General features: G+C 42.2%; 1 protein-coding gene across 1 annotated transcript; it reads left to right on the top strand.

Annotated features, from left to right (window-relative positions):
• Nucleotides 1-372: 372 nt before the first annotated feature.
• Nucleotides 373-9979, top strand: LOC309453154 (hyaluronidase-1-like; the record flags this gene model as incomplete). The annotated part of the gene is made up of 3 exons (XM_082076360.1): nt 373-1290; nt 8321-8410; nt 9554-9979. 3 exons carry the CDS (start codon nt 373-375, stop codon nt 9977-9979), a joined length of 1434 nt encoding a protein of 477 aa, XP_081932486.1.
• Between the last annotated feature and the right edge of the window lie 17970 nt (nt 9980-27949).

The following is a 27949-nucleotide window of genomic DNA, read 5'->3' as shown; positions in this document are numbered from 1 at the left end:
ATACTGTTGTTTTAAGTTATCATCTTATTAACTCAGTTTTTTAAAGACACCAGGGAGCAAATAAGTGTTAAGGTGAGGTCTGAATCAACTGTAGGATGTATCTTTGTGATAAGGAAAGCAAAAAAAAGTTGAGCATCGGAACAGACTTCTAGACAACGAGGTCTATCAAAAAGTCTTTCAAAGTATTTGAAATTATACTTAATTTTTACAATACCATAGTTTTGCACTTTTCTCTTTTTGTGGTAGGTATAATCTTAAGATAACCAAATTAAACCAAAAGACCTCCTTTTGTCATCCTACCTGCCTTCAGGGTCTTCTCTTGTTTTTGTTTTCAAGGACACATCAAAACAATTTCCCAGCAAAAAACGTAACATGGATATTTGGGTCAAATGGTCAGCACTGACAGCGCTGCTTACTACGGTCAATGCTCACCTGCCGAAGCCAACACGAGTCCCTCTGGTTCTGCACAAGCCTTTTGTTGTTGTTTGGAATGCGCCGACTGAGCAGTGCAGGCTACGGTACAAGGTGGACCTGGATCTCAGTGTTTTTGACATTGCATCCAACACTAATGAGACTTTGAGTGGATCCAATGTGACAATCTTCTATCACACGCATTTGGGATATTACCCCTACTATTCAGATAATGGAGATCCTGTCAATGGAGGGGTACCCCAAAATGAAAGTCTTATCAAACACCTTAATAAAGCAAAGTCTGACATTGACTATTGCATACCTATGAAGAAATTTCAGGGACTTGCAGTCATTGACTGGGAAAACTGGAGGCCCCAGTGGGATAGGAACTGGGGCAATAAAAGCATTTATAGAAATAAATCTCTTGAGATGGTTAGGAGACGCCATCCTCAGTGGTCAGAAGACAAAATTAGGAAAGTGGCTAAAGAGGAATTTGAAAATGCTGGCAAGAGTTTCATGAACAACACTATCCTTCTGGCTGAGCATATGAGACCAAATGGTTTGTGGGGTTACTATCTTTACCCAGACTGCTATAATTACGATTACAAAGAACACCCCCAAAGATACACGGGGAAATGTCCAGCCATTGAGTCTTCCCGCAATGACCTCCTGCTTTGGCTGTGGAAGGAAAGCACTGCTCTCTACCCTTCTATATACCTGGATTATATACTGAAGTCAAGTCCAAATGCACTCAAATTTGTTCACTATCGGGTTAAGGAGGCAATACGTATTGCCTCAATTGCTAGAAAAGACTATGTTTTGCCTGTGTTTGTTTATTCCAGACCATTTTATGCCTATACTTTTCATGTTTTAACAGAGGTAAGCAGATAGACATCTTTAGAAATGTAGAGATTAGAAAACAGCTTCGTAGAAAAAAATACTTTCTAAAAGTTTTCCTTATATAAAAGCACTTATGCATTTATTTTTCATATTTAAGGCAACCCCTCTAAAAAGGGGGTTTTGTAGTGTAGCCACAGTACAAAACCCTACACCTTTCAAGAGTTAATGTTGCAGTGCTTTGGTCTGTTTCTGTAGGATGACATTGTGTATTTTTAATGAGGGCGATTTAAAAAGAAAGTACAAAGAAATCATTTCCTTAAGGAAGTAACTCATTTTGATATTTTAATTCTTCAGGACAGCTTGTGAAACAAACTTGACAAATTTTTGTGAAGTTTAAAACTAATTAGTGTAATGGAAAGATAAACTTTCATGAGAAGGGAGCCTCAGGGCTTTTTCGTTTCTTTATCCAAATGTAAATTCACTCAGTATAGAAACAAAGCAGTCAAGTAAATGTGTCTGGCCTGGAGTTCCTAACTTCTGCAGGATGAGCATTGGCCATCTTGCTTTTCAGAGGTACAACATATTCAAATGTCTTCACAATCCAACATTTAGTGCTAACACTGTGGAGTCCTTTTAATAAAGAAACCAAGTTTTTGAGTCATGCAATGTTCCTTTGACAAATGATTAAGTGCAATAAATACGTACTGGCCACAATATTGATAGTAAAAATATATGCATACAAGTCCCAGACTTTCTGCATGTGTAATGATGATTGTGGCTCTGAGTTTGTTTATATATATAATGGAGAGGCACAGATGCTAGTTCATTTCTCTAGTAGTTGTCCCAAGTACAAGAACGTTTGCTTTGATCAATATCAGTTCCATGAGGTGGGAGGATGTCTGGTCCAGGGAGCTCATGGAAACAACCCCTCCATGGCTAAGGGCATTTGGGGCTTCTCCCTCCCTTTGGTGTACAGAGAGGTGCATGAGAACTTGCTTCTGCTGCTGCCAGAGACAAGCTCTTGACTTGGACCAGAACAAAAGGGAGAGAAGGGGCAAAGGAAAAGGCAATGGTCAGTCCAGGCTTCAGCCTGGAGCTGGAGCTGGAGCTGGGGAGGTGTGTTGGAGCCCTGACAGCCTGAGAGGTGTTTCAGGCTGCCCCCAGGAAGCAAGTGGGACGTAGAAGCAATCATGAATTCCGTCTGCCTCATTTTTATCACCAGGGACTCTTTGGAGCTATTTTCTGTGTGATGTGGAAACTGCACATCCTAGCTGACTCAGAAATCTTGGGCAAATAGGCCAGGCTGGGTCCCAATGAGGGCAAGGGCCACTGGGGCTGCTACAGGCAGGATTTCCCCCAGAACACCTTCACTGAAGAACTCAGGCTGTGAAATAAATGAGCATCCTTCAAAAGCAGGCTGGCTGTAATAATACATTTTTATAATATGAATTAGTCTCTTGATAGATATAAAAATACCACAAATGTAACTGAAAGCTATGAAAAGTAATATGCTGCTACCAGTTATGCACGAGTTCAAAATCCGTGCTGGTATAAAGTTACTCTTTTGCCTAGGCTGTTTTCTGAACAGTAGAGTGGCAATTTGGAGTGACATTCCTCTTAAGTTATACTCTTGAACTTGCTGGGCTGTTTTTCAGTTGTGCGTAGCCACTTACTTTTGGATGCTTTAAAGATCACTATACAACTCTGCAGCCAGGGAAGATCCCTGCATAGCCAGAGGAACATCTTTGGGTTATGCTCTTCTAATAAGAACAGGACCCATCTCTGCAGGCAGCCACAGGGATAGGGCTTGATGTGTCTTCAGATGCTACACATCTGTGCAAACAGCTTGGGGACTGCCAGGAACATACAGGGTTACAATTAAGAAAACTCTCAATAGGAATTATCAGGAAAAAAGTGTGCTTGTTTTCCCTCATAGCTCCGAAGCCACTAAGGTATTTTAAATATGGTTTTGTGTGTTCAGATTTTAGACCAGACTAGAGCTTCTCATTTGACCCATGACATGCCCCTAAGTGGTGCTCACAAACCTACAAACAAGGAATGAAATTTTCAAGCTCCAGCAACAATGTGCATGAATTTGACAAGGAAAGGAGCTGGTATAGTACAATGACATCCAGGCTAAATGGCCATAGAAAAATACGGATGGCAGGCTAACAGATACCTGAGCTCTGACAGGGACTGGGCCAGGAGTACCGCTGTTCTGCTCCACAAGCTGTGCAAGAGCTGTGACATTCTGCTCCAACAGAAATAATTGTTGACACATTCAAGCTAGATGTGTAAGCCCTTCCATATACAGTATGAAAAATATAGTAAATATTACAGTAGAAGAATACAGAAAAAATGGTTGTGAGTCAGAGTCAGTGAGGGAGAGACACAGGTGTAGCAGACCTTCAGAAAGACAAAAGACCCAAGTCTGAAACAGACGCTGTAGCTACGTGTGCTGTACCTTTCACCCTGACTGCACCTGGAAATCCGGTGAGTTTTGTATAAGGTATCTGAGAAATGCATCCTGCTTATTTTTCTCGGGAAAAGGTTATGAATTCTGAATTGGGATCCCAATCATTATGAAAGTTTTCTGTATTTGCTGGAGATGTGTATAAGCAGTTTACCATCTATAGGGTATGTAGAAACCGTCTGCATTGACAATTCACTACTAAACATGTGGGAGAGGGAAGTTACACAGTAGCATCTGTGCTTCCTGACTAGATGGCTGAAGTCATTAGTAAAGCAGGATGACAACTAACAAATGATGAATAATGGGTAACATTTCTCTCATTCACCTATAGATAGTCTTCTGTGATAGCCAGGTGTGCATGTGTACAGAGACCGTTCCCTGCAACCATGTCATGCTAGTGCTGCAATTCCTGAATACAGAAAAAGCATGTCTGTAACTTAAACTGTTCAAAATTCAAAGGAAAAATTACAGAGGTACTTATTTTTCTTTCCTCAACATGTAACTAGAACTGACTGTCCTGTTTCCTCTCAGGCTCCAAAACTGAAATGATTTGGCTCACCTATTTTTTTAATGCCTAGTGCAGTAACTTGGCTGATCAAAATCTGGAGAAGCATAGATAGAAACTAGGGCTTCCTCCACTGCCAAATCCACTGTCTGCTTGGAGACAGCCCAGCATGATCTTGAGGATTTTTGGCTGTTGCACACTGCCCCCAAAAGCCTGAACAAGAATGAGCACCAGAAGGATAGAGGCTTTGTTGACTTGTTTATCACTTGGAGAAATACCAGCCACCTAAGTGGCAGCTGGCCCATAAAGTTGCCTCTTCAGGACAGTCCTCTAACATTGATGGATGAGGATCTGATACAAGGAGTAAAATAGGATTCCCACCAAGACATATGCCAAGATGCTCATATTAAAATGAGATCTAAAACTTTTTTAAACTTGCATGTTTTCTTCCATACTTCTTACACTCACATGGAAGAGCCATGCCAGTGACCCCCCACTAAGGCCAAGCTGTGCTGTGTGAGGAGCAGTGGTGGCTTCAGCCCCAAAACCAAGACTGCCGTGTCTGACACCACTGGTAGAGCTCATGTGCTTTAGTCAGGGCTTCATGGAGGTACCTCCCTATCTCTGCTCCCCATTTGCCCCTCCCAGACATTATGAAAGGCACTTTGTTTTTGTTTTCTCACAACACCCCAAATCTGGGGCGAAACTTTTATTTTCTAACCCTATCTGTGGCAGGAGATGGGGGGGCAGCGGTGCCTCCACTTTGCGTGACCATCCAGTGGTCAGAGCACCCAGCCCTGGCACAGGAGCTCTTGGCTCAGTTCTCTTCCTAGCCTTGTGTTAGACACCAGGAAACAGTTAGGGAATCACTAGACCAGAAAGAACAAACATATGAGAGAGCAAAAATAAAAAAGAAGGTGCAACTTCCTGTGCATAGGTTATGCAGGGAAGAGCCCTTCTGTGCTGATGGTTTTTGAGATACTGAACATGAGTCAGCCATTCAGTGAAAGGTGGAACTAGGCCTAGAAATGACAGTCTAAAATGCTACTTCTTTCCTTGTGGGCAAGTTACCTAATTATTAAGCTGAATTCATTGTGAGCTGTAGTCAGGTCCCCACTTGTTTCTCTGGCTCTCCTTTGAACATTCATTGAATTGGTGCAAAGTGAAATGGCATCAGAAAGAGAAATGCCATCTCTCTAGATGTTGTCTGTTACCTCACGGTGAAGGTAACCCCCACTGGAGGGTTAGCAGGAGATGATGTATCTTTTAAGCATGAGGTGAGAGAGAAAAATTCAGCCCATGTCTTTCTAATTCTCTTTCCCCATGGGGAGGACTCTTAGCACTTGACATTTCTTTAAAAGAATATAAAAAGAGGAAATATAAGGTGGAAGGAGAATGTTTAAATGAAGTCCCATACCATTTTTTTTTTGCAGTGAGCTGTTGTTTTTTCCAGCATCCAATACCTGTGCAGGTGCTACAAGAGCCCTTTAAGCATCCCTAGGGGAATGTACCTTCCAATCAAATGCCAGATTTTGTCCTTAGCCTGAGAAAAGCACTGAGTTTCTCAGCATTGGCAAGGTGATGATTCTAGGTGTGTGGGAAAGTGGAAGCATAGGTGCCTCAGGAACTTCAGCTGTGAAATTATCAGTGCCATTGGACTTCACACACCCAGAGGACTAAGTGAACTTTAAGGGTCATGCTCTTGGTTTTGATTATTTTATATCCATAGGAATTAGACATGAAGCGCTGAAATTCCTTTGTGGATCTGAATATAAATGATTTCTAAAAGCAACAAAAGAAAGATGTGGAATATGGAAGAACAAAAGATGGATATACTGACTTCTGGTCAAGCACCCTAACTCTAAAGCATATTACTTACAAAATCTTTATTTCAGGGTTTGCTCATGTCAAAGTTCATCCAGAAATGCTAAACATCTATGGATTATTTATTTTGGCTGTCTGACAAGTTTCGTTAAATTGTTAATGACATCTGAACTGTGTTATTGCTAAATCACTCAACCATCATCTGGCCAATGTAGAATCATGATCCAGCCTTTGTATCTGGATAATCTTCATAAAATGTTTTGCGGATGAAGCAAGCCTGGGAACCCTCATTACCAAGAGGTCAGGCTGTATTTCACACTCTCTTAACATTTGATATTTTGATCTTTAATTCACATACTTCATAGGAGAAAAAATCCCAATCATTTCCCACATGAAAGTAGCACCTGCAGCCCACACCACTATTCTTTTATAAAACTAGTTCTGAACTATATACTTTTAAGACTAATGACATTCTCTAAAAGTCTGGTTGGATGATCAGCAGCAACACGAACTTTAGATGAGACCAATTATACTTTAAATAACTCTAAAATCTACAGTAAGAGCCAGTAGGCAAACTCTACTCTTTCAGACTTCTCCAGGTTTTCCCACACTGTTTTGTCCGAACTTCGGTTAAGGGTCAGAGTCACCACTTACTCTGACTTCTGTGTAATTGTCTTCAACTCTTCAGCAGATTCTCCTTTTTCCAAAGCATTTATTTGTGCCTTCTTTTGTATCTCTTGGGCCATAAATGCTTCAGGAATGGCGACTCCTTAACTATGCATCAGTACATCAACAGGCCCACTTACAGATTGAAATAATTTTTTTAGTAGTAATTAACAATAATAACATGCTTCTTCCACACTATAATTTTTCCTTTCTAAGATGCCATCACCATAGTGTGATAATTTGGTTGGTCTTTCAGATTCTTTTCTCCTAAGAAGAGGTGAAAAGACTGTCTTAAAGACCATCACTAACTTTTTAAAAGAATTTGCTGTTTCTTCATCAAATTGAGAAATATTGCAATATCTGTCATTACAAACACTTATCAGGAATTACTTTCTCATCACGTATTGTAGGTAGAAATCGTTTTAGATGCAATTGGTCACGCCTTGAAATTTGAGGGAGGAAGAAGGTCCTTCGTCCATATTTTCTAAGATCTAGTTGCATTTCTCTAGATACAATGCTCATGGTCTCAGGGAATGGCTTTAAGTCGCTTGCAAGGTGCATTGCCTTCTTGTTGGAAAGGCACCAATGACTCCTGTCCTACACACAGTCTGTGCTCTGGCAGAGTTGTATTACTGCTGTTGCTGGAACTCAATTACTTGCAATTGCTTGTTGCTGCAACTTTGAGAGTGGACATGGTTAAGTCAGTATGCAGATATGTGTTTTTTTTTTTTTGTTTTTTTTGTTTTTTTTTTCTCATTTGGCACTATGTAGCACTGGGGGAGAGTCTCATTTTCCAAAGATATGTTTCCTGGAATAATGCCATTCATGCTTGTAGGAACAGCAGGTCTATAACTGCATTGGCATGGCTGAAACAGTACGAGTTAGACACCTGCCTAAAGCCTATCAACTGTAATCAGACACTGTAAGGGTGACCCCATAATGTGTGATCATGCATATTATCACTTGCCAAAAATGGTGCCTACGTAGGTATGATAATCATAGAATCACAGAATCATAGACTCATAAAATAGTTTTGGTTGCAAGGGACCTTCAAAGGTAATCTACTCCAACCCCCCTGCAATGAGCAGGGACATCTTCAACCAGATCAGGTTGCTCAGAGCCCCATCCAGCCTGGCCTTGAATGTCTCCAGGGACAGGACATCCACCACCTCTCTGGGCAACCTGTTCCGCTATTTTACCGTCCTTATTGGAAAAAGTTTCTTGCTTGTATCTAGCCTGAATCTCCTCTCTTTTAGTTTAAAACCATTACTCCTTGTCCTATTGCAACAGGCCCTGCTAAAATAATTCACAGATTGATAGATTAAATAGATCATTCAATTCTTACTCCACCAGTTTGGCTGGAGGACTCATTATGAATAAACTATAATTATTCCATTGTTTAGTAGTCACAGTCATGAATGTAACCTATGCAAACCTTTGGAGATCCACAGAAGAGCTTTCTAAGCTAAATAGTGATTTATTTTGAAGAATATACCACAGGACCTATGTCTCCTCTGCGGGGAAAAAATAATGATGCCCATATCCTAGTGCTTTTTATATCTTTCATTTTCTGATGTCTGTTTTTTTGCCTTCTTTTTCAGACAGATCTGGTCAGTACCATTGGCGAAAGTGCAGCTTTGGGAGCAGCTGGAGTTGTTCTCTGGGGCAGTATGCAATATGCCAGCTCAAAGGTGGGTCACATCAGTTTATTAGTATTTAGGAATCACCTCAATACCTCTTCTCTGCCACCACACCCTCCGTAGCACCTACCTATCTTTATCGATATCATCAGCCAGTGACTGAGGACAGTGGGTCAGTTCTACTTTCGGGCCTCATTAGTTCTATACTTTCATTAGGCTGAGAAGTCCTGTTGCTTCAGAGCACATTACTTTGGGCAGGTCATTGGTAGTACCATGGAATATTAAGTCCAAATTAGAAGAAAAACATGTTGTGGAGCAATACATAAAAATATAAGCACAGCTTGTTTTACAGTGTTCTACTTTGTAGCTGTGGTCATTTGTAGAGATCCACAGAGAGGGAATGAAGTCCAGAGGGAGGGTATTTCCTCTCTTTGCTGGTGGGGTTTGTGTTGAAATGACAGAGGGAAAACGATGCTACTACAAGAAAAGGCCTACTTGTTCCTCACAGATTCCTCAAGTTTTTACAAATAATCCTGCTTGTAGTGATGGAGGAGGTAGGAGGCTGCACTGACTTTCGTAGGAGGCACAGTAGGCTAGCTCCCACTCCTAAACCTGGGTTAGGCTTTGGTGCCCACCATGGTGTTTGTGCAGTCTGCTCGTCTCTTCCTCAAGTCTCTGGCAAAGCACCACTGACTTGGGTGGAGGATGAGGGAAATCTGAACTGGAATTTTCCAGCTGCAATTGCAGCAACATCTGTGCTGATTTCTGAAAATGATGTGGCTTCTGGGAAATTGAAGGGATTGGAGAGATCAGGACCAAAGCAGTGACTAAACATGTTTTTTTAAAACCTGTTAGTCCCATGCACCGCTCCGAGTCAGCAGTTAAGGAACTAGTTAGTCTCAGATTAGCATATAAATTCTTCTTCCATTTACTAGGACTCCTCCCTAGTCTAATACTGTATGTTGCTATGAAGCATTGAAATGGACAATATAGTAAAGGTTAATATTTTGCTAATCTTACCCATGGTAGTAAACTCACTTAAATTTACATACTCCAGTATGTAAATTCAACAAGATTTATCTCTACAGGTTTCTTTAGCCAAGAACAGTTTTGTATCTAGCATCTTCTTAGATATAATAAATTGGGACATAGTACTAGCTACTGTGTAATGTGTCATGGTCTTATTTCCTGCAGGAGAGCTGTTCAACTGTGAAACGGTACATTGATGGACCCTTAGGACATTATGTCATTAATGTGACCTCAGCAGCCAAACTCTGTAGCAAAGTCTTGTGCAAGAAGAACGGAAGATGTATCCGCAAAAACAGCGACTCTTCTGCTTACCTCCATTTGTCACCCGCTAATTTTAAGATCCAAGCCCGTCACTCAGACAGGGGCCCCAGGTTCCAGGTGACTGGTGAACCCAGCCTGGAGAGTATTGAAGCCATGAGGCAGAGATTCATGTGTCAGTGTTACCAGGGCTGGACGGGAATATTTTGTGAATTGCCTGACCAAAATCTAATGGAGCACTGGGCTCACATTGTGTTCAGTAGATCAAGAAAACAAAAGCTTTATGTCTTCCTCTTAGGAGTCACGCAGCTTCTAATTCATGCTGCTCACTAAAGTCTTCTGAGGTAGGGCAAGGAAATAAGAAATGGTACCACTAAGACTTCTGGTCCTTAGCAAGTTTTTATTACAAAGGAAAAAACATTGTTGACTAAATAGTTTTAGTCTGTTTTGCCCATGCATTATGTCACTGAAATGTGTTTTTAAATGTTGTGAGTCACTTCGTAAATGTTTCCATTATTTCTGTAGGCTTATAAGAATAAACTGTGTAGAGACATATATATATATATATATATATATATATATAATTTGTTTGGATAGCATGAATTCAGTTAAACTGACAGAAATGTTCATCAGTTAAAATTTTGGTACTTTTTGAGAAGCTTACACAAGCAATACAAATGCTGTGGGTGAGGTGGCAATATTCCTGATTCAGTCTGTGATGTACTTTCTCCAATAAGGTACACTGACAGAGACCTACTAAAGTCCATGAAGCTCTGTCAGTTTATGTCAGGTGTAAATTTTCCCAATGGCCTTCTTTAGTCTAGGTTACCACTTCACACAGAAGAGTGTATGAATGTCTGTGGTAGTATAACTGCCTGGAAGGAGAAGTCTTTGAATTTGGCTCATACATTTTCGTGAAGAATCACAAGTCCGGTTCTGCATCCTCATCACCAGGTTGTCTAGGTAGAAGATCAAAATCAGAATTTGACCTGAGTTTCTTAATAATTACTGAAGGAACCAAGTATCTAAGTAAATGTAATTTTAAACATTTTTTTTCTTTCTATTTCAGCTACTTAGAACCCTTTCTTTTGTAAAGAAAATAATATTTACCAATAGACAATGCCACTGGAAGTTGTTTACAACTACAGCTGCCAGCGGTGAGGCTGGAGATAGCTGTGCTGCTGACTGAGAGCAGGCAGAGGTTGCATAGCTGCAGGTAAGGGCTCCCATGTCTTGTGAGCTCCCATGTAGGACCACTAACTACAACAGCTGGTACCAAAGCTAGTATGCATTTGATCCCCTTACCCCAGAGGTGACTACGCCCTCGGTCACCTGTCAGGATACGGTCACAGTGTGATGCTCCATTAGTGCCCTCTACTTGGGTGGATGCAGGATGGGATCATGCAGGCTGGCTGGAGCCTGCTGCTCGACAGGACCACAGAGCATGCACCACCTTCAGGGCCAAATGGCCCAACAACAAAGGAGACCAAAGTCTCGTCTGCTCCCTTCCCTTCTTTCATGGGCGCTTTGCACTGATCAGGGGACTCAGCACCCCTCCAGTGGAGAGTTTGCTGACACCCTGGTGTCTTTTTCCCTTTTCCCTGTAGAGAAATGTGAAATACAGTAAAAACCTTGGTAAGAAGTATTTTTTATCTTCTGTGAGAATCAAATTAATATTAGTCTTCAAAATGAGTGATGAACTAATTGATTTACTTAGTCCAGGTCTGAACAGTGAAACAAAATTCAAATGAAGAAGCTTCTTTTTGCAAAGCCCAGCTACCTCGAAAGTAAGGGAGTGTTTTTTGTCGTTTTTTTTTTTGTTGTTGTTTGTTTGGTTTTTTTTCCTGCTTCATTGATCCTCCCAAACAGTATAATATAGTTACAATCTTGACAATTCTTTATAAGTGCACTTCTGTCTTTGATGATACTTTAGATCAAATCAAACTCCAGATGCTAGTGGAGCACAATAAATAGCAAATACACATAATAAATAGCAAGCAGAGAAAGCTTTGCAAAGTGCACATTTCATTACAGCCTATTTAATACTGTTGAAGGTCTTGCCTGATCATTCTGGTACACATAATTTTACAAAGATTTTTTTTTTTTTTTCTAGTCTAATAGTATGGTCCAGTCTTTGGAGAGACATGATTCACTTTCTGTATGTGTTAGAATTATTTGGAGGAGGGAGAGTCTGAAACAGCAGAGAACTGTACTATAACCTTTATGATGACGTCCTTAGCCGGAACCAACTCTTAAAGCATAACTGATCCTGGGAAGTGGTCACTGGTTTCTGGGGATAACAGGAACAAGGATTTGCTGTATTTCATCTGAACAACCTCTGCTTCAAGACAATAATGGACTCAGACCTCATGTTTTCGCTCTTCCCCCATTTTTTTACTCTTGCCAAATGCTGAGCTGTGGAGTCCTCTAACCCTCTGCTTCTCATCAGAAGATAAACAATATCAATAGAAGTGCAACTGACAGGCTTCTAGATTTTCTCAAATTTGCTGATTTAGCATTCTAAAACTTTGAAATTTGGGTGAATGTTGTGTTCACATGCTTCTCCTCTCTTGCCACTGCTGAGTGTTGCACTTGAAAAAATGTTATATGTTCTGATCAACTTATAAATTTATGGAGAGGCTGGGACTCATTTCGCTCCACTTCCATCTAACAGGGAGGTGTGTGGGGCTGCAGTCCTAGTCTGGCCATATTTAGGTGCCACTGTCATCTTCTTCCCACTCCCAGGCTTTCCCCTCATCCTTGTATCATGCTGTGCTGTCTCTTGCTTGTGCCGGTGCATCAGTTTGAGTGCCTTTGTGATGACCTGGACTGAGAAACCGCCCAGGTCAAAAGTTCCCTTATTAAAAAAAATGGTGCATCCCCTGATGCTTTTTTTCTAAAGTCAGATTAATTAATCTACCTGACTCACATTGCGCTGCTCTCGCGGCTGAGACAGGGCTAAGGAAGTTGCAAAAACCCACAGGGAAATGGTAGCAAAGCCATAAATTGAGTAGTGCCACTCAAGACAATATGTTGTGAATAGCCAGCCTTGTTATGCAGCTGGCAGCATCAGTTGTGGCTCATCCAACCTGTCTTCTGGGGTCCATGTGGCAGGGGAGAGGCAGTACCTGGCACCCTCTGCTTTCCTCTCTGCTTCCATTGGGGACCATGGGCAGCATGACAGTCCAAGGTTGGGGAGTACTGCTGTGCCAGGGCTCCCCCAAAGCTGAGGGATCCTGGCAGTGACCAGCCCAGACCTTGGTGGTTCACCAGATGCCAAGGGCAGGGCAGGTAAACCTCATGTGGAGTGGCACAACTTGAAAAGAGTGAATATTGAACGTGTTTTTTGAAGTCTCCTTTTGACACTGAGTCTTTAAGGTGAAAAAATATGAGAAAACCTCACTGGCTGAACATAATCATATCAGCATTTCTGTGTTACATCAGCTTTTTCCAATGCAATGTTCTTTGCTATGGTCACTGGCTTTGTAAAAATGGGAATGATATTGTTATAGAAAAAAATTGCTAACAGCCTTCACAGACAAAACCAACAGAATGAAATCTCAGACCAGTTTGGATTTGCAATACTGTGCATAAATATGCATTTGGGCATTTTTTTCTGTTAAAAATTGCTAAAATAAGAAAATATTGCTTAAATTAGAAATTGCCTCATTTTTGCACTGAAAGCATTTGTTGTAGGTAGGGAATTAAAGTTGCACATTACACATAATAGCAAGACATATGAAAGACTTTACCAAAGAAACTTTGATACAGTTAAGACACTGTGGTAGCCACAACTTCTTTTTTGTTTACATTTCAGGAAAAGTAATTTCCTGTCAATCTGGGCCAGACTGTGAGAGTATTTGCAAATACAGGTTACTCTAAAAATAAGTGCACTTCGAAGAACGATACATGCTGGGAACAGTACAGCTTCTCAGAGACAAAAGTCCAGTTCTTAAAAATAAAACAAAAACACAGGAAAAACATGATGTCACATGGTGCTTAATGACATTAAAGCCCCTAACTTGTTCCTATCCAGCAATGGCACCGTGTGCTTTCCACATCCCGCAGCACGCAGCAGTGAGGAGCAGTTAGAGGTCAGTAGAAAGAGGGAAAAACACTTTTGGTAGCTTCCGAAAGTAAGAGTGCATTTGAGATTTAACTTTGCTTCTTTCAACAGTCACAACCCCTCATTTAATGTCACCAGAGTAGTTTCAAGGTAGTATTTTTCTGATTCAAGAAATACCTGGCTTAAGCTGTTATAAGAAAACAGGAGGATACATCTTTGTGTTAATATACATACATAACTACATGTCCACGTGTATATGAATAAGCACATGTCTGTGCATATTGTAATCCACGTCTGTAATCCAAGTTTGACAGAACCAGCAGAACAATTGTGGGGTTGTGAGGCTTTGTTTTCTGCCTGGTGGGAGCCAGCTTGGAGGCAGCTGCGTAACCCTATAGCTTAGCACGTATGGCCTCTGCTGCCCTCGGATTGTGCCTGTTATGTAACCCTGCTTATGCAGGAAGCTAACAGCACCTAACAAGCTAAAAATAATCAGACTTCTATAATTTCAAAGGACAATATTTTAAACTTCGTGCATGTGGCTGCTCCTATTTCAACAATAAATGTGGCCTCTTCAGACATTTTATTTACTTTTTGACTAGGATGATATTTAACATGCTGGCAGCTTGTTTTCTCAGAAAGAGTCAGAGCTCCTTTCTCATTTTTCCATTACAGCAAGAACTCTCCTGGCTTTTATTTAAGGTGCTCTCCAATATCTGTGAGAAGCAAAGCAGCCCAGAGTATCAGTCCTGCTTATTCTCCTCAGACAGTCAAGCAGTCTGACATTTGTGGGCAGCTTCTAGAAAAATGATGTTTGTTTCTATGCTAGTAATAACCTTCTCAGTCAATTAGACAGCAGATTATTAGGAGCATTTTTTATATTGCTCCCTTAGGTGCTGAGTTTCCAGAGCAAAACAAGAAGTATTTAGTTTTTTCCCTTACTGAAGTTTCTCCTTACCTTGGCTTTGTGTCCAGTCTCCCTGTATTTCCCACTGATAGGGGAAATCCTATGGGGCTGACACCTCACTCCTCAGCCACAGTGGGTCACGCACACAGAGGGCAGCTGGGTTTTCTTAAGCTGACGCTTGCCTTCACCTTGTGTTGTTATCCCTGCCCCTGTATACAGCTGCTCATGCCTCTCCCCATGGAAGTGAACTTCAATATAAACATTTTAATGCTGAGCGCAAGGTTCTCAATGGGAATGTTAAAACAGGCTCATGCCAGATGTTGCATCCCTGCTCTGGGCTGCCTTGGATCCGTGGGCATGGGGATCCAAGGTGGAGTGGTTTGCTATAGGGATCCCCTACCTGGGAGAGCACGGGCCCCAGTGGCAATGCTGATCTTCCTCCTGCTCCTCCTCATCCTCAGCAGCTGCCGTAGGAGTTGAGGGGGCGCACTGTCCCTAGGTGAGATGTAAACTGGCAGGGCCAGTGGTGACATTTTGCAGCTCTGTCAAAGGTGCTTCTTCAAGCCTGATGAAACTGAGTCATGCACAAAGATCCCGCAAGGTCCTTGGGTGCCTAAAATGGTAAGCAGTGCTGATTGCATGGCATTACTTAGCAAAAGCATGAACTGAAGCCCTTCAGAAACTTTGGACTGCTCCACAGACAAGTACTCTTAAATGTCAGTGCAAAACTTTATTTTGTAGAATTTGGACAAATAACAATTTTTCTAAACCTAGAAGTAGCGAGAAAGAAGACAAGCTCTCTCTGGGCCTCTGCAGGAATTCAGGCACTGATGCACCTTGATTTGGAGAGAATGGTGATGTGTAAGCACCATTACTGAATTCATATCTCAGCAGCAATACTCAGGTTTGAGTATACTTGGATTAAAACCCAATAATAAACTGACCTGACTGCATCGAAGATCCAAATTTGAGTGGCAGACTTATCCCAGTTTTGACAGAAACTATTTGATTTGTGATTTTCCAGAATGAAATCCTCTATTTTAATTTTGTTGTGATTTCTCTGTTCTTAAAGGTGCACCACCTCATCTGATCTAAGCTGGTATATCTTTATTGATTTGCAGTAGCTGAAAACCAAGCACAAGATGTTTGGTTTTTTCCCACCCTTGGATTTTCCTTTTAGGCTGGTATTAGTCCATTGGCTCCCAGCACTCACCAGCTGCTGCAAGGACAATCAGCAGCAGTTCCTCAAAATATCCCCTCAATGCTCCCAGGGAAGCAGCAGGTCGTATGAGGGCTGGTGAGAGCTGGATGGAGAGGCTGCGCTGGAGCATGGCCACTGAGCGAGGCTCAGCACATTTGTTCAAATTGTCCATCCATACATGAGGCTTACCGAGGTTTACATGACTCCTGGCTTAAAATAATTGCAATAATCCCTTAGACTGACAACACTGAGTTGTTGTATTTCCTCCAACAATAACATTTAGTTCTAATGTAATACTCAGCTTTGGATGGGAGGGGGAGGAGAATCAAATGGCTTTTTTATTTTTTTGTTGCTGTGTTACAGCTATTCTGTAAGAGTAGGAAGAAAGGAATGTCACCAAATCTGCTGGTGCTGGGTGCAAACTGTAATGACTCCTGTGTGTGTGTGTGTGGGAGTTTGTTCTGCACAGTCTGGGGGCACAGTTTTACCCTACTGCAAATACAAAGCAACTCTTCTGGACTCCCAGGAAAGTCAGTGGGAGGAGAGGTAACTCCTTCCTATTGTGCAAGGCTAACCTTTTGTTTAATTTTCGTGAGAAGAACATGCTCAGAACATCAAGCATAATTTATCTAGTTTTCAATTAGTGTTTGCCACACAACTGAATCAGGAAAGTGGACAGAGAAGAAAGCTACTTCTTAAAAGAATCAGTTCAACATTATTCAAAATACTATGAGGAATAAGAGTAGACGGCACTGATCTGTTGGTATTTGATCTCTCCTCTCAGGAATCTCAGAAATGTAGGAAAAAGAGGATGGTAGTGACATGCCATGAAGCCTGTATCTGGTCCGTGCTGCATGGATGCACCATGTACTCAAGAGCTCCCTGGAGGAGACACCCCAAGCAGTTCTGATGCCTTAAAATGGGCTCCCGCTTTTTTTCTAACACATCCTGAAGTCAGGTGTCTGGCTACACTGTGTTGTGGACCTCTAAACATGTATCCCGAACGTGGCTCTTCACGGTGTGGGTATCACAGAATCACAGAATGTTAGGGATTGGAAGGGACCTCAAAAGATCATCTAGTCCAATCGCCCTGCCAGAGCAGGAACACCTAGATGAGGCTACACAGGAATGTATCCCGGTGGTATGTTGAACTACAGATAAATAAGTGATGTGGCAGGAAACCTGGGCATCCTGGGAGTCAGAGCTTAAGCCCAGTCCTGAACACTGTCTTCACATCTGGAGGCTGACGTTCCCTCAAACAATGTGAATGTAGCTGCTTTGCACATGGTGTAATCTGTGTGATTTTTTAACATGCTGTTACGTGAAGACAACATGGTAGCAATGCAGACCACTCAGGTTATCCCAGATCCAGGCCATTATGTTGATTCTATGGTAAAAACATCCAAAATATAGTTCCTAGTGCAAAGGCTAAGCTCTTTGGAAAGGGGAGGGTACTGGAAAAAGCTTTGTGTTTAAAACAGGTGGGAAATAGTGGCATGTAGCACTGAGAACCTTACCAGGTGGGGCATAGGCCAAAGAAGCTTTGTGATTATTTCAGTGTATGCCAGAAAATGACCCAGTCACTGGCATCAAGAGCATCAGGGAAGTACAAGCTAAACATAAAGACTGATGTTTCTGTGGGCCATTAAATCAATCCATCAAACCATCTGCCTTTTTGCTAGGACTAAGCATGAATCTAATCTCCTAGGCTGGACAACTGTCAACTGTAATTGTATATAGATGAGAGACATCTAGGCACCATTAAGTGGGGGAGAAGTAAAAAGCATAACGACACTTGATCAATTTTCTTCACTTTCCATATTCAGGAGTTCATCTACCTAGTCAGCCACCAGGACACAAGTGCTCTCCAGTACATCATAAGAAAAGTCCACTATGGTAGCAAAAGTGATTGAGTTGATAGAGACCAGATGACTGTCCTGATGACCTCCACACAGGCTTGCATGTCGTCTGCTAAAATCTGCTTTCCTCTGTCCAGCAGTCTCAATTTTTCATTATAGTAAGTAAAATTTTCATCATAACAAGTATCTGCTTTCCAATATTCCTTACAGGTGCTGTGGGAAATAGCTCTGCTGCAACAGATGCATAGTGTAATTTGTAGCATTTTGAGGGTGCTCTGCCCTAAATTTGACACACTATAAAATATCCCTTGGCAGTTTGGCAGTTAGAATCTCAGCTATAATAATGCATCAGTGTCACTGTGTCAGTCAGATAACGGTGAGGTGAGGTCCTGCGCCATTTTTATTATTCAGTATGCTGAATATTCAGCTCCCTGCTTTTACTTACATAACAGAGATACTTTGCAAAATGTCGTTGAGGCAAATCGCTAAAGGATGTCCTGGTGTAATGAGTCCCCGCTGTGGTGGTTGCAACCCCCCTGCCTGGGCCATTCAGGCACCTGGATACTCTGACAAACAGGGCATGCCAGGGACAACAACTCCCATTATGCAAGTGCAGTGAGACAAAGCACCAAGGCACTCCCTTGGTGTTCTTGGAGCTCCTCCCATACAGGAAAAGACTTCCCTTCTGCCCGAGAAAGGTGGCAACAGTCAGTTACTCCTGGCAACCTAACACACCTGCTAGCTGGATCCTAGCCCAAGCAGGATGGTACCAGAACTTTACAATCTGAAACGTTCTGGACGTAGACAAATGGTGGAAAGCACCAGAAATTACCTCATCCTAATTGTGGACAGAGTGGAATTTAACTGACTAAAAGTCAATGATCTTGTGACCCTACAAGTGGTGATCCTAAAGTGAGACCCTTTTGAGCTCTCCTGGATCACAGAGGGCTGTGACCAGAACCTTCCTCTTATGGGGATGCCTGAACGAGCTGACTTCATGAAAATTTGATAATCATCTACTAAAGATTTCATAGGGTTCCGAAGGCCTAACTCTTTGCAGTCCGACAGCAAAGATCTCTGAAGTCTTGATGAATTGCGCCTTGAGAATGTTGCATTAAAATGGGTAATTCCCTAAACTCAAGAGGGAAATTTTAGTAATAGGTATACCTGCACATACTTACAGATATATTCACATATCCATGGGTTAGTGTGTGCTAGTGTGTGTGATTTATAACCCTGTATGTATGTGTTTTACACCATATTTACATGTGTGCTTATGTGCATGTAATTTGATTAATCTCTTTGTAAGTATAGTATGACCCTGCCATTGTCACATCTTTAATCAAGTCACTGTTTTGATTATAACAAATTCCATTGAATTGTTTCAAATCACTTTGTTTATTGGCTGTAAATTAAGCGTTACTAGAAATAATCTACTAAACCTGTGACTTACCTCAATATATTTCAAATAGGTGCTAAACCAAGACTGTCAAGATCCATCCTGCGACACCCATATGAGGGAAGGCAGTGGATGGCAGCCATGCATCTTCCCATACTGTCCTCCCTCAGGCTGCTGCAAGCTCTGCGGCTCTCAGGGTCATCTCCTCCATCAGCAGCCCCCGAGCACATTGCCTCCAAATCCAGAACTGACACAAGAGCGAGATTTGCTGCTGACAGCAAAACTTCAACTGGACAAAACTTGTTCCAGCTCATCAGAGTTCTGAGTGCACAAACTTTTGCTTTGCTGATAAAAAGTCGACAAAGGGATTATTCTGTAAAAGTGCAGGGTTTTTATTTGATCTCTCTGGGTGTGAAAGTCTTGTTTCAAAAATCACACGTCTTCGATAAGGGTATTTGGCGGTCGGCTTGTCTGTTGAGGCAGACTGTTTTAAGCCCATCAAGGTTGTGCTGTGTCAATATCATGGTGTTTTTACAGGGTTAACCATAAAGGAGAAAAGATCATCGTCTTTATTCATCACTTGTAATTTTTCTAATCCCTTGATACAAATAATGTAATGTCACTGGAGTAGGATTTTTCTTACAAGACAAATGCCAAAGCTTGAAAGTATGTTGCTCAGCTCTAGATTAAGTGAGGGAGAGGGATACAGGCTTTATATCATCTGATTAATGCTTAGTCTTTTTCTTATCATTTAGCCAGCTATTTTTTTTTCAGCAGTATCCTGTGATCTGGTTCAAGGACTGTCTATTCAATTCAGAACAGCCTGTTTTAAGCTGACTTTGCTTAGTCTTAGCTAGAGCTGTTTCCTGTCTAATAAAGAAATATGATTTCTACTTTTTCTTTGTTGGGAATTGCCGCCCACTGTGCATTTTCACTGTCAGCTAGGCACCAAGACGGGTTGACTCTGAGTTGCCTTGGTTTACAGAGAAAAATACAATTAGCAGGAGGGATATAAGTGGATACGTTAATTCCATTTCTTTTCAACTACGACAGATACAAATGAAAGAAATACCTAGCAAAAAAATAAGAAGGATTTTTTAGCATGGTGCAATCTCGCACAACTGGAAGAAAATTTGAAAAGCCTGTGCAAAGGGAAAAATATCGAGTGGAGCTTGAACACAAGGCATCCTTCCTGCATGCTGCAAACGAGTGACTTCAGAACCTGCTCCCAGATGGAATATGTACATGCTTGTGTGATGGTTAAATGCATCAAATGAAATAAACTCAGCACGCAGTAAACCTCAGTGATTTGCCCTCACACAGAATGTAAAGTAGTAACTGTTTTCTCCTTAATAATAGAGCAACTACAAATATCTGTCTGTGTTAAGTCCCTCATGACAAATTTCTCTCGGAAGGGTGGCGTGGTCTGCTGCTTTCCTGCAGTCTTCAATAACCATTATTATTATTATTACTACTACCATTACTGTTATAATCATCACAATCATCATCATTCATTATCCATTATTATTTTCAGCTTGCTGATACCGCCTTTCCTATGTGTCAGCTCAGAGGGCCTTGGGGCAGCAAACCAGTATCTCCAGCACACAGTAAAGGACAGAGCTAATTACACCCCAGCCCTGCCTGACGAGGGATGTGCAGACCCACAGCATGGGCAGTACTGAGCCTCCCCACTTCCCACCAGTGGGCACAGCCCAGCAAGATCAGCTCCCGTGAGCCCCACAGGGTTTGGGGCAGCCTGGCTGGGCAGCACTGGCTCTGCCTGCTCCAGGGTTTGTGGTGCACTGGGTGATGCCACGAGGTGCCCCACGGCACAAGTGGCTGCTGTGTTGTGCCAAGTGACACAGATCCTGTGTTGGAAGTGCCCCCTGAAACTGGGAGTAAAACACAGCAGGGATGTGTCCAGCCCAGCTAGTGACACCTCCCCATCCAGACTGTGACTGGCACAGGAGCAGAGGGGCAGGAGGGTGGTACAGCTTTCACAGGGGGAACTCAGCATCCTGCAGTTTAGAATCACATGCTGCAATTTAAAAATAATAATAATAATTGTAGGGATTTGCTGCCCTCTGCCAGGATTTTCTTACAGCTCTGATTCTCTGTGAACTGTGAGAGCAGCGCTCAGTGATCATGCACCAGCACAGCAAAGCCCCTGCATTTCCCAGTTTGTTGTAGACAAAGCAGAGCAAAGTGCTGGGCACCGCTGCTGCAGCCTCCCTGCAGCCCTCCTGGAAAGCCAGAAGCACATGGTGATCCCAACGGGGGCTGGAGTAAGGGGCAGAACTGCTGGGCTGGCAATAGCCCCATGTCCCTTCTCTCCGTCCCTCTGGGGGAGGTGAGGCAGCAAGCCTGACTCTCTAAAGCCAGTTCTTTGTTCCTTTGTTTGCTTGTCTCCTCACAAGAGCCAATCCACCAGCTTCCAGCTTCTCCTGAGAAAATTCAGATTGGCCTCTAATGCTGACCAGCCAGAGCGGGTTTGCTGAGTTTGATTTCTTGGTATGGTATATACTTTCTGAGAGATACTCAGCAAATCAGGTTAATTTTCATTAACACCATTTTCCAAAAGGCCCATTAATGCTGATAGGATACTTGTGGATATGTGGGTAGTGGTTTGGAAAACCTGGGTCTCATTTTCACTAAATGTAAAGTATTTAGAGCTTCACGGGGTGAGACTTCTCTGATGAAATGCTGAGTACTGCACTGTCTACACCACATTGCATTGGTCTTGTGGGCTGCCTGCCTGCTCAGCAGGAGGAACACGCACATCTTGGACACTGATGTCTCAGACTGTAAGATGACTGTATCCTAAAAGCATCCACAGCTTATTAAAAGTACCTAGGTTGACTGACTTGGATGTTAATATTTTTGCTGTGGGTACCTGAAATTAGGTCATGCTAGTCCTACCCTAAAATAGCAAAGAAATGAAGGAGTGGGGAGGTCTATAAAAGCACCTCAGATGCATAGATATTCCTGATTGCTTTCTTTTGTTTTGAGAAAAAGGAAGGAAAACATAGATGTGGTATTGCCATTAGTATTTGTAATAGTCTGTCTGCCCATACAACACCCATGATCCTCATCTCCAACAGGTTACACTCCCAGAAGAGATAAATAGGAAAGGACTGAGGGAGAAGAACAACAAGTAGGACTCAAATACAAATCCATTATCATTCCTGATGGTTGACCGAACAGTTTTGCAAGATTTCCCCAGGGTTTTGAATGCAGGGGACAGCCTGGAGTTGGAGGTCATGTAAGTGTCTCTCTCTCTTAGGTATAACTTAAGTATGTAGGTTTTGCTGTACATCTGGTTTCTTTTCTGCTTCATACACACATAATCAGCAGCGACCTTTTGACTAATGATTCTGCTTGTAGCAGTGGCCACAGGCCTTAGCATCAAGGTGCACATTGCACAGCACAGTGACCTGCAGGGCTGTCAGAGCTGGTCTGGAAGGCACTAGCTCCATGTGATATTGCAGCCATGCTAATAAATAGCTCAGAGCAAGCTTTCCTATATCTGCTTTATTGCTGTCAGGGGTTTGAACTTTTATCCCTTTATGGTGCTACACAATGACAATGAAATATGTGTGCTTGTTTAGAGCTATTTGGAGTATCTCTGGCTAGCATTATACTAGACAGGTCAGGGATCTTCATGAAGCTGTGAAGATGGTGATAAAAGCCAAGGACTGATTTTATGGTTATCTTTGTTATTGCTGAGAAAGCTTGAAGAATAAACAAACTGTTTCTTTGTCAACCTCTCCAGCTGCAACAGCCACAGCCACTAAGATGTCCCTTGGCCCACTGAAGTCATGGCAACATCCTTGGTGATTTCATTAAGACTTGGACAGATAAGACAAGCAACTGTGTTAACCCTGACTTCCACAGACTTACACTGTTTTACTACATCTGTGAATCTTTCCCCTTTTTTTGGGTTAGATTGTGCTTACTTTGTTCCTCCATGGTAGATACCTTAGAAGTGGCTGATAACAATTTGTATAGCTATATATGGAATAAGCACTAATGCCTCTTCTCTTGTGTTCTACAGACAAACTGGGAGATTGTCCTAAAGTTGTCTCCTAGTGTTGTCTCTTAAGTCATGAAAGTACTGCCTGAAAATGGGACACTGTTATGTATTGTTCGCATTTCAGCCCCTGGCATGGCTTGGCACAGTGCCCATCTCGACTTCCCTTGCAATGAAACCAGCCCGACCACCAGTTTGGGAGAGGACACCTTGCATAGCCACCTGGAACAACTGACAGATCTTAGCTCCCTGAGCCATGATGTTGTACTGAACCTGAAAATACTCTGTATTATTGGAAGCCTGTTAGCTAAAGCAAGAGGGCAGAATGCAACCATGTTTTATTTTAATAGGCTTGGCTGTTATCCTTGGTACACATCACAGGAAGTGCCTGTTAATGGTGGCCTACCTTAGAACTTCAAATTCCAAACTCATCTGGAAAAAAACATCTGTAACATCCCAGCCAAGGACTTCAGTGGATTACCTGTAATAGAATGGGAGCACTGGAGATCTCAGTGGGCCTGCAAGTGGGATGCAAAAGATACCTACAGAAGAAAGTCCAGGAAACTCATAACCGAAGTGGAAGGGCGTATTTCAGCAAATGATGTTGAACATTTAGCCAGTTAGCATGAGGAGTGAAAATCAGACCAAAGGGCCTACGGGGATACTGTTTATACCCTGGTTGTCATAAATACAATTTCCGTGATCAGAACTGCACTGGTTCTTGCATGAAGAGTGAAGTTCTGAGAAACAAAGAACCTTCTTTGCTCTGGGATAGCAGTGCAGCCCTGTGTCCTTCCATTGACATTAGGAAACCCCTTTCAAATGTTCAAAAATATTTTGCACTTTTCTCAGTTTAGGTTGAATGAATCCATAAGGATTTCCTCCACGACATTCCAAGATTATACTGTATACTTCACTAGGTTATAGAGATGAACCCTTTTTATTTCTCTCTGTGGTAAGCTTTTGCTGGAACAATGTGGGCTGCATTTATGCTTTAACCATTCTTACAGATGGTGCATCAGGATGGAAAACCTCCTACTTGGGCCAGCTCTGCTGGTTCATGTTAATTATCCACATGCTTTAAAGAGCTCAATGTTCCAAAGAAAAAGTGCGTCCTTAAATACCTTTTTTTTTTTTTCTTGAATTCATCACTAGGCTATACTCAAACATGCATTTGAATAGCTTGAAGGATTTCAGCAACTTGGTGTAGTATGTAGAAGGCACTTTATACATTAATTCTCCCTGATATGCTTTCTTCTGCCTACATATGCAATCACTAATACGCAGATAGCTGCCCCTTTTATAGAAGGGAAACTGAGGCAGAGATGTTAGCAACTTGCTCAGTGTTACATCAGAAATGGAAATTGAAACCAGCAGCCTTTCTGCATGCATCTATCTCAAAAACATTTAATTTAGTCCTGTATCTACCTCAGAGCAGGCAGATGGTACAGCAGAACCAAGGAGTACTGCTCACATCAGCTGCACACACACACAAGTATCTTCAAGATAAGTGTCTTATCCTAGTCCTTCTTTATATGATTCTGGACATGCTATCAGAAACTGGATGAAGAAGACAGTAGGTTTCACAGCTGCCTGTGAAAAAGCAGCATAACCTGCCACAGCCCTGGCTTCTTTCTTCCCTGCAGACAGTGACTATAGATGCAGGTCTCAATTTCTGTGTTTCAGAGTTTAGCAAGTGAGCTGTTTTCAGTTTTTAAGGGCTATGTTTAGTCTTCCAGCCCAGGTACAGAGTCTGAAGCTGGTACCTTGCCTGGGAAAGGGCATTAACCCCCTCTCCTATTAGGTCCCACTATTCCCCTACCACTGCCACCACTCACTACATTTCCCAGTAAGGGGCTGTGCTTCTCTGTCTTTAAGTTAAAAGCCTGTTCGTAGGTTTTAAGGGAGGTACAGACACCTGCTTTCGTGGTTTCATCCAGCTTGCCTTTCCTTAGCTTTGCAAGAAGAGAAAAGATCAATACCTGTTGCAGGCTGGTGTGCAGCCCCTTTGCCACATGATGCACAGTTTCCACCTCTTTTCCCCTTCAGGCAACTAACTTCTGTGAAGTTTTTCTCCTTTGATTTTTGATTTGCTGTGACCCTCCATCTCCCTTAAATCAATGATGATGTCTAAGGAGTCACTTGCATATTAATGGTCTTTCATCTTCAGTGCTTGTGGTGTAGTAATTCACTTGTTGATGGTCCATAATCACTGTTCAAATAAAAGATAAACATCCAAGCACCAAATATCCTCTCCTTACAGTCTGCGATATGAGGAAAAGGTAAAGTGAAAGGTATCTATCTGAAAAAACCCTAGAAACAGCATGAAAATCGAAACTGAAATTCTCAGGATTCCCCAAGTGTTGCATTTTGCCTTTCATTTAAGGTTGTGCAATGCTGACATTTTCCCTCCTATAGAATGTGCCTATTTACAGGCTCTTTTTCTAAGGTTTTTATAAGAATCGGAGTGAGCTCCTAAGGAAAGCAGAAAGAACAATGCATGCCTTTGGAATCACAGCTTTCGAACTGGTGAGGGACTGGAAAACAGCTGATTGACATAGCGGAATGGTTCTCTCTTTCCCCTTATCAGCGAAAACAGAATGGAGGCAATCCTTTGGGGAATTCTCATGTTAAAAATCCCATTTTAATGAAAATATTTGAGTTGCTTCTAGTAATTGATGAGATATCCAATAGTTATAATTAAATTTTGCATAAAAGTAAATTAAAATGCATTTTTTTCTCAGCGTTTGTTCACTTGCTTATTACCAACATTTCAGGCAGTACTCAACTTTGCATTTTTTGTTTAATAATCTTTTACTCTAGACAACAAACCTTTAGCCACAATAAAATACAGTTCATAAGGACCAGAATGAAAAGAAAATGTAGTGTGAGGGACAGCCACAAAACAAACCACTGGATTACTTTAGAAAGGCTGCAAAATGCTGAATTAGTCTGACAGTGATGTCTTTACTCTTCGCTGTAGCGAGATCTTGTTAACAGTATTGGAGAGAGTTCTCTGGGAGCTGCAGATATTGTTATTTGTCTAAATATAAATTTAACTTCCTTCAGAGGTCAGCCTGTGCCTGATTTAAATGCAATGTATAAGACTCTAATTTTATCCTGTTAATAGACACTGCCTGACTGCACCAGTTCTGAGTACTTGATACTAGCAGAGCTGATTGCTCAACTAGTCTTTGCTGTCCCACAGTCAGGATGACCATGGGACATGGTCTGTTCTTCCCGGCTCAACAAGGTCTTGTGAGGCTCACAGGCAACCAGTGGCAGGGAAGGAAGCCAATGGCTAACATCAGGCACTGGAAGACATTTTCTCAATAACTATCATCCTGGTCATATTTCTTTCCAGCTGGATAAAACAATAGGACATCATCTAGAGCCTGATTAGCACATCAGTCACACCAAATTAGGTGTACCAGTGGTGCCCAGCAATGTGTGAGGAAGAAAAATTAAGCAGGCTGTTGAGATCAGATGGAGAAGCTTTGTATTATGTGATATCAGACCTAGCCACGTTAAAATCAAAGATTGATTTATAAGACTCCTTCATGTCCTAGAGCTTTCACAGAATCATAGAATCATCGAGTCCAACCATAACCTAACTCTGGCACTAAACCACGTCCCTAAGAGCCTCATCTATAAATCTTTCAGACACCTCCAGGGATGGTGACTCAACCACTTCCTTGGGCAGCCTGTTCCACTGCTTGACAACCCTTTCTATGGAGAAATTTTTCCTAATATCCAATCTGAACCTTCCCTGGCCATTTCATTGTAGAGGACAGCCACACATCAAAATTTGACAAGAGAAAAGACTTTATCCTTGAAGCTGTGTGAAATGGGTGTTCTGGGCTGCTTTTCTCCTGACAGATAGTATAGAAACCCCAGCCAGCATGAGAATGAATGGCTGAAAATAAAGTGTTCAGTCTTCCTCAGCAAAATCAATTACTTCAGCAATTTTCTGCAAAAGTTTGGCTGTGGTTTCTGTCAGAGTCAATGTGAATAGGAGGGTGAATTTCTTTCCAAGTCAGTCAAGTGACAAACCCAAGCCCCATCATCTCCAGACCCCCACAGTCTTGTCACACAGCCACACTGTCATCGCCTGTGTTTCTAGTGTACACCATGGCTTCTTTGTCAGCAGGATGACCATGAGCCAGCGCAGTGCCCTTGTGGCCAAGAAGGCCAATGGCATCTTGGGTGTATTAGAAGGAGGGTGGTTGGTAGGTTAAGAGGGGTTCTCCTTTCCCTCTGCTCTGCCCTGGTGAGACCAAATCTGGAATATTGTGTCTAGTTCTAGGCCTCTCAGTTCAAGAAGGACAGGGAACTGCTGGAGAGAGTCCAGCACAGAGCAACAAAGATGATGAAGGGAGTGGAGCATCTCCCTTATGAGGAAAGGCTGAGGGAGCTGGGTGTCTTTAGTTTGGAGAAGAGGAGACTGAGGGGTGACCTCATTAATGTTTATAAATATGTAAAGCGTGAGAGTCACAAGGATGGAGCCAGGCTCTTCTCGGTGGCAACCAATGGTAAGACAAGGGGTAATCGGTATAAACTGGAACACAGGAGGTTTTGAGAAGAAACTTCTTCACAGTGAAGGTAACAGAACACTGGAACAGGCTCCCCAGAGGGGTTGTGGAGTCTCCTACTCTGGAGACATTCAAAACCCACCTGGACACATTCCTGTGTAGCCTCATCTAGATGTTCCTGCTCTGGCAGGGGGATTGGACTAGGTGATCGTTTGAGGTCCCTTCCAAGCCCTAACATTCTGTGATTCTGTGATTCTGGGAATCTACAGACTGGGGGGTTTTCTGAGGGGTGCAAGTTGCTAAAGCCTT

This window comes from Streptopelia decaocto (assembly GCF_964273445.1).
Source record: "Streptopelia decaocto genome assembly, chromosome: 1".
Taxonomy (NCBI): domain Eukaryota; kingdom Metazoa; phylum Chordata; class Aves; order Columbiformes; family Columbidae; genus Streptopelia; species Streptopelia decaocto.
Note: the sequence above shows the minus strand (reverse complement) of the source record. Positions and strands in the feature narration are given on the sequence as shown.